Source organism: Drosophila miranda, chromosome 4 (assembly GCF_003369915.1).
Source record: "Drosophila miranda strain MSH22 chromosome 4, D.miranda_PacBio2.1, whole genome shotgun sequence".
Lineage (NCBI taxonomy): Eukaryota > Metazoa > Arthropoda > Insecta > Diptera > Drosophilidae > Drosophila > Drosophila miranda.
The window spans coordinates 4,210,509-4,228,572 of NC_046677.1; the positions used below are offsets into that span (position 1 = coordinate 4,210,509).

The 18,064-nt window shown below is 45.8% G+C and overlaps 5 protein-coding genes across 5 annotated transcripts; 2 read left to right on the plus strand and 3 right to left on the minus strand.

Moving 5' to 3' along the window:
* The first annotated feature begins 63 nt into the window (after positions 1-63).
* LOC108163500 lies at positions 64-2,776 on the plus strand. Its single transcript, XM_017298825.2, has 2 exons — positions 64-1,080; positions 1,138-2,776. The coding sequence occupies exons 1-2, from the start codon at positions 789-791 to the stop codon at positions 1,650-1,652; spliced, it is 807 nt and encodes a 268-aa protein (XP_017154314.1). The 5' UTR covers positions 64-788; the 3' UTR covers positions 1,653-2,776.
* Positions 2,777-2,872: 96 nt separating this feature from the next.
* Positions 2,873-4,460, minus strand: LOC108163499 (protein fuzzy homolog). Its single transcript, XM_017298824.2, has 3 exons — positions 4,300-4,460; positions 3,119-4,233; positions 2,873-3,061 (listed from the first exon to the last, which is right to left on the minus strand). The coding sequence occupies exons 1-3, from the start codon at positions 4,375-4,377 to the stop codon at positions 3,004-3,006; spliced, it is 1,251 nt and encodes a 416-aa protein (XP_017154313.1). The 5' UTR covers positions 4,378-4,460; the 3' UTR covers positions 2,873-3,003.
* Positions 4,461-6,035: 1,575 nt separating this feature from the next.
* On the plus strand, positions 6,036-10,652 carry LOC108162610 (exportin-1). Its single transcript, XM_017297429.2, has 7 exons — positions 6,036-6,142; positions 6,516-8,200; positions 8,275-8,645; positions 8,720-9,199; positions 9,296-9,628; positions 9,694-10,059; positions 10,143-10,652. The coding sequence occupies exons 2-7, from the start codon at positions 6,712-6,714 to the stop codon at positions 10,290-10,292; spliced, it is 3,189 nt and encodes a 1,062-aa protein (XP_017152918.1). The 5' UTR covers positions 6,036-6,142; positions 6,516-6,711; the 3' UTR covers positions 10,293-10,652.
* A 408-nt stretch (positions 10,653-11,060) lies between these two features.
* Positions 11,061-14,379, minus strand: LOC108162612 (cytosol aminopeptidase-like). Its single transcript, XM_033392606.1, has one exon. The coding sequence runs from the start codon at positions 13,857-13,859 to the stop codon at positions 12,297-12,299; it is 1,563 nt and encodes a 520-aa protein (XP_033248497.1). The 5' UTR covers positions 13,860-14,379; the 3' UTR covers positions 11,061-12,296.
* A 319-nt stretch (positions 14,380-14,698) lies between these two features.
* LOC108162611 (alpha-N-acetylglucosaminidase) lies at positions 14,699-17,289 on the minus strand. The gene is made up of 2 exons (XM_017297430.2): positions 16,886-17,289; positions 14,699-16,822 (listed from the first exon to the last, which is right to left on the minus strand). The coding sequence occupies exons 1-2, from the start codon at positions 17,111-17,113 to the stop codon at positions 14,747-14,749; spliced, it is 2,304 nt and encodes a 767-aa protein (XP_017152919.1). The 5' UTR covers positions 17,114-17,289; the 3' UTR covers positions 14,699-14,746.
* Between the last annotated feature and the right edge of the window lie 775 nt (positions 17,290-18,064).

The window sequence follows — 18,064 nt, forward strand, 5'->3', positions numbered from 1 at the left end:
TACTCATTCAGAGTCTTGCTTGGTGAATTGATGGATTCCGTTTTTCCAAAGGACTTAAGATAAGAGAAATTAACTCAAAAAATTCCAGTAGCGCTTTGGCTAAGATTACTACATGGCGTCGGGGAAATGTTTCTATTTCTTTTCTGTGTTATTGTTTAAGATAGCAATTCCGCGAAATACCACCGCAATTCTCAATAAGCTGATAAGGTGCTGACACGTTTTCATAGACTACCACCAGATTCATTTTGCTTCTTTTTTTTTGGCAGGAAATGTTTGATCATTGACTTTGCCGGAAATTTCAGGCAACAAGCGGGGCGCTAACTGTTTTGGATCTCCGTTTAAAATTGGACAAACATCTAATGAATTGGTCATGTTCGTCGGAATGCAACCAACATTGACGAACAGTGAACAGTGATAATTTCATAATGATTCTTAACTATGGTGCGACCTGCAATCATTTCCCCTGGGTGGCTCGAGTAGTTTCTCGCTTTAGACATCTCCAGATCTCGCCTTTCACATTAACATACTTGTAGTACACATATCATTCCATAAACCATTGACAAATCAAAGCTTCAGGCAGCTCCGCTCCTCACCCACTGATGAAACCTCTTAGGAAAAGTGAAAATCCACCACACGTCTAGCGAGACTGATTGGCGCAACGAAGCAGACAATTGCCAAAGCACAAGGCACAATTTGTCGCCACTCCACTGCAGTGGCAGTAAGTAATACAATCCCCCAAAACATTATTATAAAGTCGATGACATCGCTGCCGGGCGAGCTTAGTCATAATGTGGCCCACCAAACGGAAGGTTCAGGCGGCTTTGAGCCTTCTTTGGCTCAGTCTCGTCTCAGTTTCTCTGGCAGAGAATGCCAGCGATGATCCGGCCAGCAATCAAATCAATTCGGATGGCTCGGCATCAGGCAAGAGTTTCGATCCACCGCCAGAGTTCTACAAAGGCGGCCTCTCATCGGAGACACAGGCTGCTTCAGGGCTACACCCTTCGTTGGGCAGGTTGGGTGAGAGCCTGAGCGAGGCCTATAGCAAGTGGCGCAATAGTCCGCAGGAGCGCATTATTGTGGGTAAGCTCTATAATTCTATACTGTCTTTTGCCTGCATATAAATGTATCTATTATTAGGCCACTATGGAGGCGGAGTAGCATCGCATGGACAGAACCACGTTAACTTTGAAACTAATCCCCATAACCATCCATATCCTTATGAGTACAACACACACGGCGGTGGGGGGGGGTCTGTTGGTGGTGGGGCTGGAGCCTACTACAGCGGCGGCTCAAGTGGCGAAACAGGTGGAATACCATTCGACGTCTATGGAACGCGTCATGGTGCTGGCTTGGGACATCCCCATTATAATCCTGCCCCAGCTGGCCCGGAGTATGCCTATCACTATCCTGTGGAGGCCCATGAGATAGCCACGCACAAGGGTCAGGGACATAGCGATGTCTCGGCGAAGGCGCTGTTGGCCAAGAGTTTTTTAATACCTCTGGCAAGTGCGGCTGTACTGGGCATAGCCGCCGCATTGGTAAGTAATCCTCTGCTGCTGCAATTGGGCACAGTCTCCGGATTGGGACAGGCGTTAGCCGGCAAGCGCAAGCGACGTTCTCTAAGGCGGCCGCATCTATCTGACAAATGGTAACAGGAATGCTGGGAAGGGAATTTAATTAATTCATTTAATAAATATGCCATTCATAGCAAGAGTAAACAATGAATTTATTTAATTTGATTTTTTGTTTGAACGAAGTTGTACCGATAAGTAAAGACCTTCCCTTCGATAAGACTATATTTATACTGTTAATTATACAAAGGGGACCTTTGACTTGATCGAAGTGCCAAGTAATTCTAAGAAATTTTCGCTTATCGTGCAATAATATTTTATCAGATGATTTATAGTCATCACAATTTAATCTACAGTAATCCAACCAGACTTTTCTAACCGACAAGCTGTAAAAACCTAAGCAAAAACCTTATGGGAAAAATATATGTGCGCTGCGCTGTGGAAAGGAATGTTATTATAGAATTGAGGAAATTCTTGTCACCGCTCAAATTTTGTAAAGCTTTCTCAACGATATATTACAGTTCTTCTTACAGAGAGCCCAAAAACGTACCAGAGATCGAGATCGGGACTGAGATATATATACAGAAAACAAATCAAATGCATGGATATGTAAAAACATGTCAATCTGTGAAAAAGATATTATTAATAACGTTTCAAAGCAGCGTGGAAAATGTAATATTAAAGTAACGAAATAGGGTATACAAATGTCCATACCACCGGTTGACAAGCAACAAGTGTTCAAATACCAACAAGTGTAAGAAATGACGTAACATTCCATACTCACTTACGTTACATTTCAAGCTCACTTACATTTTATACCGCTGGTGTTTGAACAATGTGCCTCGTGCATACAAGACATTCGATTCATACCACTGCTGCAAATACTTTAAACTATTTGTTGTCTTGTCGTTATGTTCACCAAACGCAGATACCGCTCTCGCTTTGCCAGCGACGAGCAACAGGGGAATACGGCTGTGGACGCTGAGCCAAGCGCCAAGCAATAGTGTCAGCTGGAGTCCTCAGCTACGTGGACGAGTTCAGCACGATGATGAAAAGAGCTCGCATGGGTCAGCGCCATCTAAGCAACAGAAAGGCCAGCCCAGCCTCACTTTCCTCTTGCTGGACATCTCCAAAGAGTTTGAAATTCATATGGCCCAACCAGTCCCTGGGACGAACAGTGGAGATTTAACGTCTAACATTCCACTCGGGCATTGCAGATGCAGCTAGTGTCGGCTCTAGGGTACAATTCAACCTCGATTCGAACAAGAAACCTCTTCAGCTACGAAACAAACAATGGGGTGTATTCCCAGCCACACAATATTGTTATATTATAGAGAAAAAGGGAATGCACATAGAAGGGGGATTTACTTATAAGCTAGTGTATAATTTGTAGAAAAATATCAGTCTTGTAAGATTCAGAATATATAAATATTTACCAGCACACAGACTTTTCTTGGAGTATGCTTGCATGGACACGTTGTGCAAGAAATCTGAAAACAGGAAATTTTTTAGTTCTCCCACACAGACCACAGCCTGATGTCACCTACCTCATTGCATGCGTGGGCACAGCAGCTACAAATAAAAGAAAAATTACATTGCTTTGCTCATCCGCATAGGCATAACACTTGTGATAGTCCGAGCAGCTATATTGATCCATTAGCACAGTTGTTGTTTCTCGATTAGCCTCAAATTGCTGGATTGTCTCCATTGTTTGGTCAAAGAACTTCTTGAGCATGTCCAGACGCTGCAGGTCGCCCACGATAATGCGCTTGGCACTGGACGACTGGTGGAGATTCCGGGTGAAGAGGCTTTTGCGGGACTGCCGATTGATTAGGATAATGGCCAACACATTGCCATCAATATCCAGATGCTCGGGTAGACTTCGGGGAACGCAGCGTTCGGCGGCGGCCAGCACATTGCCCTCGTTTCGATAGGCATTCATGGCATGCATGTGCAGCTCTCTAAAGGAGGCATTTTCGGCCCCACACAGCACACAGAGAGCACTGTTCGGAGCTACGGGTATGCTGACAAAGCGGTAGGCAATGTTTGGACTCTTTACGGGAAGATAGACAGGCACATCATGTTGCAGCGTGCTGGAAGAGTTCAGCAGAAAGAGCAAGAGCTCCCTGTCTATGGTATCCAAATCCCACCAACCCTCAGTGGCCACGGCAATGCGATGACCCACCACAAGACAGCAGAACAAGGAGCCGCAATGACCGCTGAACTCATTGAGGCACTGCAGCAATTGGCCATTATCCGAAGTGAGCGCACAGTCGGTGTACCCCAGCAGTTGCGTACCAGCACAGGCTGCCTCAAGAATAGCATCGACAATGGGCACGTACTTTTTGGCATCCTTCTTGAGGCGTTCCAGAAGCGTGGCGTGGGCCATCTCAGATGCACGCGTGATGAACATACCAATGGCGCCAAAGACCAGGTCGGCCAGCGACTGGAGGAGCTGCTCTGAACCCACACCGCTGCTACAAACAATCAACGTGACGGCATTGCGGTCCCGCCAAATGTACGTCCACTCTTCCGGATCGGCGGGTCCCGACCCCTGAGCCTGAAGTGGTTGTTTACTGGTCGTTGTCGCTTCCAATTGAATGCCGAGCGATTTAAAGAACATGTGAAACCCGTTGAGGGAAGCAACAGTTGAAAATGGCAACTGGGGGGGAAATCAAAGTGGAAATTAGTAAGGGTATTTTTGAGGGCCCACGTAAATACAACTCACATTGTCACATTCTCCCTTTTTGCGTGTAAATACGGGCAAGCCACCGTTTGTTGTTAAACATAGCAAATAAATGGACATTTTACGCACTAACCGCCAGGTTTAAAACAAAATACGCGGCCGACAAAAAAAATAAAAATATTTGTGGTACGCACACACACATACCAATGCAGTGTGATAAATATACCATCCGACCCTCAGAAATATACCGTCTTATTTGAAAAATATACCGTAAATATACTGAAAAATTTAAGTTCTGTTTTACATATTTCTCGTTTTTGAATGAATGAGCGAAAAGGATTTAAATGCAATCCATTTGTTCTTAAATATACCTTTGAAACCTTATTTTAATAGATGAAATTGATCAAATATATCAACCTGACAACTCACACATGGCCCGCGAAAACATTTTTTTCCCATTGAATTAAATTTGCTACATATCAACTACACAGAGGTGAATTGGCCAAGGAGACACCTGACAGCAATGAGTCCCGGGCAACACTTCATACCCTAGGGAAAAGGATATTATAGAACTGCGGATATGTTTGTCATCGCAGGCTCTAATTAATGCAGAAACTAGTTAGTCTCTGTTTTAAAGCTATTTCAGCGATATTTTAGGGTAAAGGTCTTATTACAGAGACCAAGAATAGTTATCAGGATCGTGATATATACAAGATACTCATCATATTCAGGAATATGTCTAAAACATATCAATTTGTTTGTAAAGAAAAGGTCTTTATGAATTGCGTTTTATCTTCACATCATCTTCATATGAAATTAGAGAAATAGGGTATACAATAATTTATACTACGGCTGACACGCAACATGTCTTCAAATGCCAGCGACTGTTTTTTGTGGAGCTATTTTGCTTAAGCCTTGTTTAGGCAAAATACAATAAAAGCAAGGACTAGAAACCAGCCAATCTTGTAGAAAATTTATTCATCAATGGGATATAATTATGTGGGCAGAACTAAAGGTTTTAGCTTGCCAGAGTTATTCAACGAAATCTCTAAATTGAGCAATATGAACGTTTATCCACTTTTGCTTGTTTTTTTTTTACCTATTTCGCTAAAACCTTCTTTTTGTTTGACCTATTTCGCTTCAACCTTTTTTTACGCCAAACGCAATAAAAGCAAGTGTTTAAAATAAGCCAGTCAACTAGAAAATAAGTTCATTAATTGGATACAATTATGTGGGCATGGCTAAATGTTCTATTTAACTAATAATATTCGACGGAACATCAAAATTGAGCAATATGGTTTCTAATCCTTAATGGAGAACGGTTAACCTATTATAAGCCAAGGGGGTATTTCAATTTTCCACCGAAAATAATGAAAATTTAATCATTTTAGCGCAGTACAAGTGTTAGATATCGTGTTTTTTAATGTTCAGAGGAAAGATGGCATGAATCCTCAAGAAGAATTTACAATCCGTAATATTTTCCGCCGTTTACCTCAAGTAGTTGAACTATTTAAATAAAGAGGGCTTAAGTGGGCTAAGTTCGGTTTTTCATCATACGAGACGCTATATTGTTGTTGAGGAACCAAAATTGAGGCAAAAACAATCAAACTCAAGTGTTTAAAATAAGCCAGTCCAGTAGAAAATGATCTAGATAGCTAGTAATATTCCACGGAATATATAAATCGAGGAATATAGAACTTGAAGTCGTCAGTATATTTATGGTATATTTTTAAAATGAGACGGTATATTTTGGTTTATTTCTGAGGGTCGGTCGGTATATTTTAACGATAAATCCGCGCTCCCACTGGTCACATTGTTCACACAAATTGCATTTCGCATTGTCGTCTTCTTTTTCACACGCTGCTCTTTTCTAGAATTGGAATAGGTGAGTAAAATAAGTTAATAACGTTAGTCTTAACAACAATTATCCTACGCAGCACCGAAATGAGGTGCAAAGAGTAGTATTAATTGTGAAATGCCGCCGCAGTCTCGTCGCGGCGGCGACAGCAACGACGATGCGTTCAATTGTATTTGTGTGGGTGCGTGTGCGGTATGCTCCTGTGTGCGTGTGTAAGTGTGCGAAAAAGTGTAAGCGCGCGCAGGCAGCAAAGCAAGCGTGTGGTTGCCTGTAGTTGTGTGAGTGTTCCAAAAAAGAAAATAAGAAAATAAAAAAAAAAAATATGGTTGCCTGCCTGCCGAAAACGCAATAAATTTAATTTCCACTGTTTTCATAATTTTTTTGAATGGATTTTTTCCAGTTCAGTGCAGCGGTCCAGAGCCAGGGATCGACATCCACATTGCCTTGCCAGTCCAATCCGCTCCCGCTCCACAACATCATCACAGTTGCGCTACATCGTTCACCTCAGGCCGGACGAATAAGCTAAAGCAATCAAAATTAACGCGGACACAACCTCCGAGCGACGCAGACGCGAACGCCGCTTCTACTACAAAGCGATGGCGATGTTGACCTCAGAAGAGGCGAGCAAACTCCTCGACTTCTCGCAGAAGCTCGACATCAATCTGCTCGATAAGATTGTCGAGGTGGTATACGCATCGCAGGGCGATCAGCTGCGCCTTGCCCAAGACATATTGACCACACTCAAAGAGCATCCGGAGGCATGGACGCGCGTCGATAGCATTCTCGAATATTCACAAAACCAGCAAACAAAGTTCTATGCCCTCCAAATACTCGAGGAGGTGATCAAGACCCGCTGGAAGGTGCTGCCGCGCAATCAGTGCGAGGGCATCAAGAAGTATGTGGTCAGTCTGATCATCAAGACATCCTCCGATCCCACTGTGATGGAGCAGAACAAAGTCTATCTGAACAAACTGAACATGATTCTGGTGCAGATCCTGAAGCGCGAGTGGCCCCGCAATTGGGAGACCTTTATTAGCGACATTGTCGGTGCCTCAAAGACGAACGAGAGCCTCTGCATGAACAACATGGTCATACTGAAGAATCTCAGCGAGGAGGTCTTCGACTTCTCCCTGGGCCAGATCACGCAGACCAAGGCCAAGCATCTGAAGGACACCATGTGCTCGGAGTTCTCGCAAATCTTTACGCTCTGCTCGTTTGTGCTTGAGAACTCGATGAACGCTGCCCTGATCCACGTCACACTGGAGACCCTGCTCAGATTCCTCAACTGGATTCCCCTGGGTTACATATTCGAGACGACGCTCATTGAGACGCTGATATTTAAGTTTCTTACCGTACCCATGTTCCGCAATGTGACCCTGAAGTGCCTGTCCGAGATCGCCGGTCTAACGGCAACCAACTACGATGAGAACTTTGCGACGCTATTCAAGGACACGATGGTCCAGCTGGACCAGATCATTGGCCAGAACATGAACATGAATCACGTGTTCAAGCACGGCACCGACACCGAACAGGAGCTGGTGCTGAATCTGTCCATGTTCCTGTGCACCTTCCTCAAGGAACACGGCAAACTGGTGGAGGATGCCAAGTATGTGGACTATCTGAATCAGGCCCTCATGTACTTGGTCATGATTAGCGAGGTGGAGGATGTGGAGGTGTTCAAGATCTGTCTCGAGTACTGGAACAGTCTGGTTGAGGATCTGTATAATTCGGAGTTCTTCCATCCGACACTCGAGTCGTCGAAGCGGCAGCAAGTGTATCCGCGCCGTCGCTTTTATGCCCCCATTCTGTCCAAGGTGCGCTTCATCATGATTTCACGCATGGCCAAGCCGGAGGAGGTCCTGGTGGTGGAGAACGAGAACGGAGAGGTGGTGCGCGAGTTCATGAAGGACACAAACTCAATTAACCTGTACAAGAACATGCGCGAGACTCTCGTTTTTCTCACCCACTTGGACTGCGTGGACACAGATCGCATTATGACGCTGAAGCTTCTGAATCAAGTGAATGGCACAGAATTTTCCTGGAAGAACCTCAACACGCTGTGTTGGGCCATTGGCTCTATTTCTGGTAAGCTTTGAACTCTCAATCTACAAATCTCGGCATTCTCTCATCCAATCAATGTCTTCTCTGTTCCGTTTTAGGTGCATTTTGTGAAGAAGACGAAAAGCGTTTTCTGGTCACTGTGATCAAGGATCTGTTGGGTCTGTGCGAGCAGAAAAAGGGCAAGGACAACAAGGCCATCATTGCCTCCAATATCATGTATGTGGTGGGCCAATATCCGCGCTTTCTGCGCGCCCATTGGAAATTCCTGAAGACTGTGGTTAACAAACTGTTTGAATTTATGCACGAGACACACGACGGCGTGCAGGACATGGCCTGCGATACGTTCATCAAGATCGCCATCAAGTGCCGCCGCTACTTTGTCACCATCCAGCCAAACGAGGCATGCACATTCATTGACGAGATCCTCAGCACAATGAGCAGCATCATCTGTGATCTGCAGCCGCAGCAGGTGAGCATAACTCAGGGTAAAATTCTGCTACCGAATGGCTTTCTGAAGGGAAGTTTTCATTTCTCACCCTGCAGGTACACACCTTCTACGAAGCTGTCGGCTATATGATCTCCGCTCAGGTGGATCAGGTACAACAGGACGCGCTTATTGAACGCTATATGCAGTTGCCCAATCAGGTCTGGGACGACATCATATCGCGTGCATCGAAAAATGTTGATTTTCTGAAGAACATGACGGCAGTGAAGCAGCTGGGGAGCATTCTGAAAACAAATGTGGCAGCCTGCAAAGCTCTCGGGCATGCGTATGTCATTCAACTGGGGCGCATATACCTGGACATGCTGAATGTATACAAGATCACATCGGAGAACATTATCCAGGCCATCGAAGTGAATGGCGTGAATGTGAACAATCAGCCACTGATCAAGACCATGCATGTGGTCAAAAAGGAGACTTTAAACTTGATAGCCGAATGGGTCTCGCGCTCCAATGACAATCAGCTAGTAATGGACAACTTTATACCGCCCTTGCTAGACGCTATATTACTAGACTATCAGGTGAGGTCTCTACCAAATATGGAGAAGCTACTCCTCTGAACAATTTGAATATTAATAATGTCGTATTTATGATTTTGTTTTCGAAACTTTTTGCAGCGATGCAATGTACCATCGGCACGCGAACCAAAAGTCCTGAGTGCGATGGCTATAATTGTTAATAAACTGCGCCAGCATATCACTAATGAAGTACCAAAAATATTCGATGCCGTCTTCGAGTGCACACTGGATATGATAAATAAAAATTTCGAAGATTTCCCCCAGCACCGGCTCAGCTTCTATGAGCTACTGCACGCGGTCAATGCGCACTGTTTCAAGGCGTTCCTCAACATACCGCCAGCACAGTTCAAACTGGTCTTTGACTCTGTTGTGTGGGCCTTTAAGCACACAATGCGCAATGTGGCCGATACGGGTTTGAATATACTCTTTAAGGTAGGAGGAAAATGGAGAGTCTTTGTAGCGTATTGTTTGTTAACTTAACCATTTACTGTTTACAGATGCTGCAAAACTTGGAAATGCATCCCAATGCGGCGCAGAGTTTCTATCAGACATATTTCACGGATATTCTAATGCAAATCTTCTCAGTGGTAACGGACACCTCACACACGGCTGGACTGCCCAATCATGCCATCATATTGGCGTATATGTTCTCGCTGGTGGAGAATCGTAAAATAACAGTGGACCTGGGACCCATACCCGATAATATGATATTCATACAGGAGTATGTCGCCTCACTGCTTAAGTCGGCCTTCAATCATCTATCCGATAATCAGATTAAAGTCTTTGTCACTGGCCTATTCAATTTGGACGAGAATGTGCAAGCATTTAAGGAGCATTTGAGAGATTTTCTCATACAGATTCGCGTGAGTAACCATCTAAGGGATCGGCTCCATTTAATTGTAGATTGTTGATTGATCATTTGTTTTGGTTTTTGTTGTTGTTACAGGAGGCCACTGGCGAGGATGATTCCGATTTGTATCTAGAGGAGCGCGAGGCAGCCCTGGCCGAGGAGCAGTCCAATAAGCATCAGATGCAGCGGAATATTCCAGGCATGTTGAATCCACACGAATTGCCTGAGGACATGCAGGATGAATAGATGTGTACCCATCCAGACATCCCCATTCAGCATGTTTTTAGTTGATGCTTGGATTCAGAATGATTCAGATTCAGATACAGATGAATATTCTTCAGTTGATGACAATGAAGATGTATGAGTGTTTCTCCGTCGAGAAAGAGTATAAATGTTTGTTTGATTGAATGCATATAAGTACGTTATATATATATATACACACACACACATACAGATACACCTACCAATATAAATTTAAAGTTGCGTTTTGTTGTGGTGAATGAGAGATAGAGAGTAATGAAAGTAAAAATGGTTATTCGCGCGCAATTACATACGATTAATATGATTAAAACATATTTTTGCGCAATGTCCTCGACACACGTGAAACCACAAACCAATCCAAGATCCCACTTCCCGCCCACGCCTCCTCCCCATTATGTAGTCTAAAACACCTAAAAGGCGAGCGAACGAAAGAATACCATAAACAGTTTTGTTTGGGAATTTTTTAAAATGTAGAATATCGTGTATGAATGATAGAATACTTGAGAGCGAACACAACATACACAGAGATACACACAACATGCACACACAACACGGCCTAACAAACAATAAGTTACAAGAGATGGAAGAGATCATAAAGATCATCATCATGCAGCAGCAGCAAATGTAACAAAAATTCTATGCAAAAACTAGTTTGCATAAAATTAGCATTATTAAGCAGTATACACGAATAAGCGGAGCGGAAGCAGATCCAACAGAAACACGAGTGTGCAAATCAGCAAATCATGATCATCATTTGGAGTTCAGTTCATGTCATGTCATGTCATGTGTGTGAGAAATAGAACTAAAACGCAATTATCCCAAAACACACACACACAGAGATACAAAATACAGATACACAAGAAGAAAAAAGAAACAAAAAACAAGAAAAAACAAAAGAGTAACCATAGAAATGCGTATTAATGATCATGTTTAAATTTTTACATAATTAGTTTGTACATTAATTTAAATAAAAATCAATTAAAACTACATTTATGTATGATGCAAATCCAGGATGTGCACGTTTTTCAATATCTTCAGAGAGCACAAGACTACAATTAAATCTCTTCGGAGCGCAATCTCTAAGAGAGAACTGGACGAGATAGAGAAAGATCATTAAGAATGTCATTTTCAAGCTTCAAGCCATAATGAAGTTATATACATAAGTTGGTCTGCAAACTCTCTTTTCGGGTCTTATTTTAAGCTCAGAGAGAGGGAAGAACGAAGTTTGCTGTTGTTCTGAGCAAAACAAGACCCGAAATTAGAGCGCCTTGCGGTTGCGGACCACCTTGTATAATGTCATCATGCCTCAAGCTTATTCAAGTCGAGTCAAAGCCTCTCTCTAATTCTCTTTGGAAGGCATCTAGGAATTTGTATTCATCTGGACCTGGACTTGAGAGAAAAAGCTCATTAAGACTAATTAAGACTCTCCTCTCATACTTCCAAATAATTTCAGTTAGTTAAGCTTCTACTTCAAAATCTCATTAAATCGTGAACAAATAATTATTGAATCTCAAAAAAGGTAAAAAAGTGAGCGTTCCTTTTGATTAAATTACTATGAGTAAAGAGACTGCCACATTCTTCAATCATTAATCTGATCGTCAAGTGCAGAATCTGTGTGGATCCTGCGAAAAGTAGTTTAAGCACGATTCTAGTAAGCTGAACCATCCTCTGCTCCTTTTTTTCTCGCCAGTTATGAGCTGCCACGACAAGACAGACTCCTCTCCCCAACAATTTGTAAGGCTACAGCAGAAGCATGTGCATAATAATATGGAGATTTTCTTCGCAAAGCATGGTCTTTTCTTCCTTAAAGCTATTCTGGATTAAAATTAAACAATAAAATTGTGGATGTCTTGTGTGCTTGTGTAGTGTAACCTCTGGGCGTGTCCCCTCTTGGCAATTTGTGTAAAAATATCGGTGACTTCAGTACAAAACAAATTTGGAACGAGGAACATTAACAAAGAAACTAGGTAACGAACTATGTAAATCAGATTACTTTCTGTCTGGGCAAGCAATCTGATACAGGAACTGAACGATGGTGCGTGTGGGTCGGCCAGTCATGCAGTCTTTCAGCAGATACGGCAGCGGGTTGTAGCGCGTCAGCATGCCCACATTGCGAATGTCCAGGTGGGCCCAATCGACGCAAGGGACCAGCTCGTGCAGAACGGCGGCAGCGATGCAGCTGGAGGCGGGACCCCGTCCGCGGTTGCTGATGTCGAAAGTCTCGTTCGGCATGATCAGTTCCTTAAAGTAGCGCCACAGGGGAAGCCGCCAAATGCGATCCCCCGTAAGGGCACCGGCCTTCTCGAACTGCTTGTATAGAAAATTGGAGTTACTAAAAAACCCCGCGGCTGATCCTCCCAGCGCTGGGCAGACGGCATAGCCAACTGTTGCAACGTCCACAACCATGAACGGCTTGTATGCAGCCTGAGCGTAGAGCAAGGGATCGGCCATTGCCACCACACCAGCCTTGCTGACGTCCACGAAGCCGAGCGACTTGCCATTGAGAAGGGTCACTACGTCGCCAGGCTTGGCCGCCATTCCAGAGGACATGTTCTCGCACAATGGCAGCAGTGCCGTAATGTTTATGGGCAGCGACAGGGCGGCGGCGGCACGGATGACACCGACGCAGGCTGCTGCACCGGCCATGCAGCCGCGGTACATGGACAAACAGTCCTTGGGACGGAGGTAGAGGCCACCGCTGTTGAACGTCAAACCCTTGCCCAGCAGGAGGATTGGCTTGTCCTTGGGTGCGGTGCCGCAGTAGGCGATCTCCAAGACGATCGGCGCCTCGCAGCTGCCCTTGGCCACCATCAAGAAGCTGTTCAAGCTCTTGGACTCAATCCAGTCCATGCCACGTACCTCCACGGATACCCCGCAGGGACACAGGGCATCCACCGCTGACTGGGCAAATATTGAGGGCGTCATCTGATTGGCCGGCGTATCGGACAGGCGACGTGCCAGGTTCTGCGATTCGGCCTTAAACAGGCCACGCAGCCAGGCATCCGAGTCGGGAGAGTCGTACAACTCCAATTTGGGAATGTGTGTGCGGGTCGGTAGGCGCCGGTTAGTATGATAGCGCCAGACGGCCAAAGAGCTCCCCTCGGCCGCCTGCTCCGGATACTCCATCGAGTCAACGAAGACATCTGTGCAGCCCTGCAGTTGAAGGGCACGAGCACCCACGCCGGCAGCGACGCGAACGTTTTCCATTCCCTCGTCGATCATCTCCAGGTCGTTGAAGCCAGCACCCTCCTGTCCCACGCCGACCACGGCCACCGCACGGAACTCCGCATCCACGTTCATGAAGACTCGGCCTTTTCCCAGCTGGCCTTTTATTCCAGTCTCGCGTATGAGATCCGAGATCTTGCCCTGCACGCGATCGTCAAACTTCTCGCCGGATGGTGTCATCTTGGGCTGGCGGTCGCCCTCCTTGGCGTACACGCCCACCACAACGCCCTTAATAACCGAGTCGCATTTCTCGGCGTATTGCCGTCGCTGTCCCTTGGCCTGGGATGCGCATTGGATACGCCTGTACATCAAGCGTACAGAGTTCATCGCTTAATGATGAGTTACAAGACTTCACTTATTTTACAGACTTCCGAACTAAATTTTGTTTTTTTCTAATAACAAATTTAGAAAAGAATTGTGCCAGCAGCTTAGACAAGGGTCAAAATCTGGAACGAAACATTATTCCAAACTCCTCCTGAGATTCGATGTATTATTGATTCTTAAAACAAAGTTTTTTTCCTCTTTGAATTCCTCTCAAATCGAGGGAAGCAATCATTCAATCCATTTCACACAATCGACATAAGTTTTTTTCGCTTAATTAAGAGAAACAAAGGACTATTCCTCATCGGAATCAGATTGATTTTTCGGCTGAAGTTCGGATCGCCACTTTTCAAACCCTCGTCGTCGGTGTTAGTTGGGGCCTCCTCATTCTGAAATCCAGTGAAATCCGCCAATAACAATATCATACAGATTGAGCAATGTGTTATCCGGGAATACATTCAACTTGAAAGTATAGATACACATTTTTGTGCTCATAATATATCTGTAAGTGATGTTTTGGTTGGACTGGCGAACATATTAATATGGTCGCTAGTTTTCTGAATTCAAATCAAATGAACCAAATACTTTTGGTTCTGTTTCATCGATGCACAGGGAAAATATCTATATTTTTGTGCGATTAACGGAACTTATCGGCCATTTATTTTAAAATAAAAATCTCAACTATGGTTAATTATAGAATTTTTCCGTCATTTAGAAGTTATGTTCGGTAAATAATACGTATTCACGTTCGAGCGGTCCCATCGACTATGGTGTTTTCATGATCATATCATATCATATTTCTGCGCGGCTGGAACCAGGGCGGAACCAAATAAAGGGATAAGATATCAAAAAAAATTTTTGTATTAAATAAATGGTTGAAATATTTCAAGTGTTCATTGGACACCCAACTTGAGGTTTACAGATATGCGATTATTGTGCAGAAATTGCGTGTCTTTCAGGTATTCCTTCCACCTCTCGTAGATATTCTGGGAGATTAACCAAGTATTGCCCATGGGCTCCAGTGGGTAAACATCAGACTTGTTGCTGAACGGCAACTCCACCTCCTGCGACACACGGAGCTTGAAGGCGGTGCTATTGAATGTCCGATTCGAGTGCAGAGCCAGAGTCACATCGTCCAGAAAGAGTGCCCAACGCGGCCTGTAGTAATCCCAAACGAGTCCACTCCACTGCTTGCATGCATAGTCTAGGATCTGGCCATCTGGTCCCCACGCCGTAATCTGGTTGCGGGCATTGAACTCAAAATTTGGCTTGTCCGCAGCGTTGGGAGCTGCTCGCTGGGCATCCGCCAGCCAGGTGCCCAATAGAAAATTCGAGCCGCTGGCCAGGATGTGCTCCAAGTCGCCGAAAAGCTGCAGCAGCTTGGAGCCCAGGTACTCGAAGCGTGCCACCTGCCGCTTTCGATAGGCCGACTTCAGATTAACGTACAACTGATCGGCGCTGATCTGCAAATACTGCCTCGTAATGTCCACTAGATCGTGTTCATAGATCGCATACTTGTCATCTTCTAGGGGTATGATGGCCCGCGATGACAGTAGCAACTTCCAAGCCTCCAGCACATCGGAGGCGTTGTACCAGGTGAAGGGATCCAGATTGAGTGCCGGCCGCCGTGTCACCGTGTATCCTCCTCGCATTTTCTGCAACCCGCGGAAGGAGTAAACACTGTGCCTCAGCAGCTGCCAGGCCTGCTGCAGACCCTCATCATCCACGCCATAGCGTGTCCGTGCAAAGTGCTTGAACCAGCTGTCCAAATCCAAGGGAAGCTCACTCCAACCCCGCTCCAGGACAAGCGAATACATCACATAGTTCTGGCCAATGCCCTCCGGTGTGATGCCAACGCCAACGATGCTGCTGTTGGGCATGCGCCGTGCCGCCTCAATGCCGTTGTTGACCAGATCGGCAGACCCAAACATGCCCAGGGTGCCGCCAAAGTTGTGTAGCATGCACCACACGAACGGCTGGCCGTAGTAGGAGTCGGTGCGCTGGTACTGGGGGAATTGCTCGCTCTGCAGATCCAGGACGATCAGGCGACCAATGGGCACCGCGGTCAGAAAGGCCTCCATCATGGCGTCCGTCCAGAAGATGTTCTTCACAAACATCCAGCCCTGCAGCAGCCACACAGCCTCCGGATCAACACTCCTCATGGAGTTGTGTATCGCCGCGGCCGTAGATCGCATGTAATCGGGCTCTGCCACCGGTGGCTGAAGTTCATTAAAGGGATCGCAGAAGAAGATGTGATTGGAGCCGTAGCGCTGAACCACGCGCCGCAGGAAGAGTGCGGCCACCAGGTCAAAGAGAGGATCGAGTGGGTCGACAAACAGCCCACAGCAGTAGGGATCTGGAAAACTATTCCATCGCTCTACCTCTGTGTAGTTTCCATTCGGATAGATTCGACGCATAGCCGTGGGCAGATGACCAGCAAAAGCAGGCAAAGCTACGCTTATTCCCAAGTCTCGCTGGGCACGCAGGATATGCTGCTGCAGCAGTTCCTGAAGGCGCTGATACTCAGGTTTAAGGGGTCCGCCCCAGCCGCGAATGTTGCCCATGCGCTGCCACGCCTGAAAAGCTGGTCCGGCTAGATGGGCCTCGATCTCTGCGCCGCTGAGTCCCAGCTGAGTGTACACATCCTGCCATACGGCCTCCTGGACGGGGGCTATGGTCAAACTGATGCCCATCATGGCCATCCAGTCGATGTGCCGTCTCCACTGCTCGAATCCCCACCAGGCGAAACTGTAGCTCCAGGTGCACACATTCTGGTGGTACAATATGGTTGTTGATGTTGATCGGATGGTGACATTAGGCAGTTGCAGGTTCGTCGGTAGTTCGATGCGCATCTTGAACCAGTCCACATCACGCTCCAGCACGTACTTCAGATAATGATGGAATCCCTTGCACACGGACACGCCATCCCAGCCGGCTATAAGAATCTGCCCGCTGTCCAGCATGCTAATCTGCTCGCAAAAGGAGATTCCTTCTCTGGATCATCTTCAGTCTTCAATGATGGAACCGCTCACCTGAAAGCTGCGAAAATCCAAGAGTCGGCTGACTTCCACCAAAAAAAGCTGAGAGGACCGCGGACCAATCACTCTCTGGATCACCGCTCGAGCAGCCTCCTCTTGCACATCCGGTAGAGTGTCGGGAGCCAAGTGCAAGGCCAGCTCAGGTCCCATGCCAAGGCCAAGGCCAAGGCCTAGGAAAATCTTGGCTAGAATGGCCAAGGCCAAAATCCATAATTTCTGCATTTGTTCTTGATCGCGATCGGAGCAACTCCAGATTTTTCAATGCCAGCGCTCGGTACAAAAACAATTTAATGACTTTCGGTCGGGAAAAAAATACTCTCTGAAACTGCGTGGAGAGGGAGGAGTGAAATTGAGAGTAAGTGTAATTGCGGTTGAGAGCTCTTCTTATCGCAGGTTAAAGTACTCAGATGTTGATTGCCATTGAGTGCTATGGTCTCTCTTGCTCAACTAGAATTTAGTAACGGTGCTTCTGACTGCATCAGTGCAGTGTACATTAAGAAAAGGTGTGGCTCTTCCACTCGAACTCTTTTAGCACGAACTCGGTCTTACGCGATTATAAATTTGATATTTTCCCCATTTTAAACCGCTAAATAAAAATATATCAATATACTATTTTCGTCTATTGATGCCAGAGTGTTTTTTTGTATGCATCAATACGTATGGGGTTTCTATGTCAGATGTAAAAATCAGAAAACGCGTAAATAAAAAATTAAAGATGTGATAGTATATGTAGCTTGATTAAAGGTTAGGTTATGTTAGGTTGACCCGGACGGCCCTCAGAGGGGCCCCACATAGGCCAGTATGGCCCTTAGTTGTCCGGATAGGGTGGGGGGGGGGGGGGGGGGTAAAGCCCCGTCGCGGCAGTGTTTAGTGGGTTTTGAAGTCCTCGAGGATCGAGGTATTTTTCGCATAGGCCAGTAGTTGCTGTGGCGTCCTCTTGGAGGCATCTTCCAGTGATGCCAGCACTGGGGCGCCCAGGTATCTCCTCCTTGCCCTTGAGAGAGCCGGACACCCCAGGCTCATCACATTTCCTACAACTGTCTCTGTTGGTGATGCCTAGCTTAGCTGCATGTGCAGCAGCCAGACAGTGACCTGTAAGTATTCCCACTAGCAATCTACAGTCTTTTCGTGGTAGGTGCAGTAGGTAGTGGCTAAGTTTCTCGTTGCGTTCCT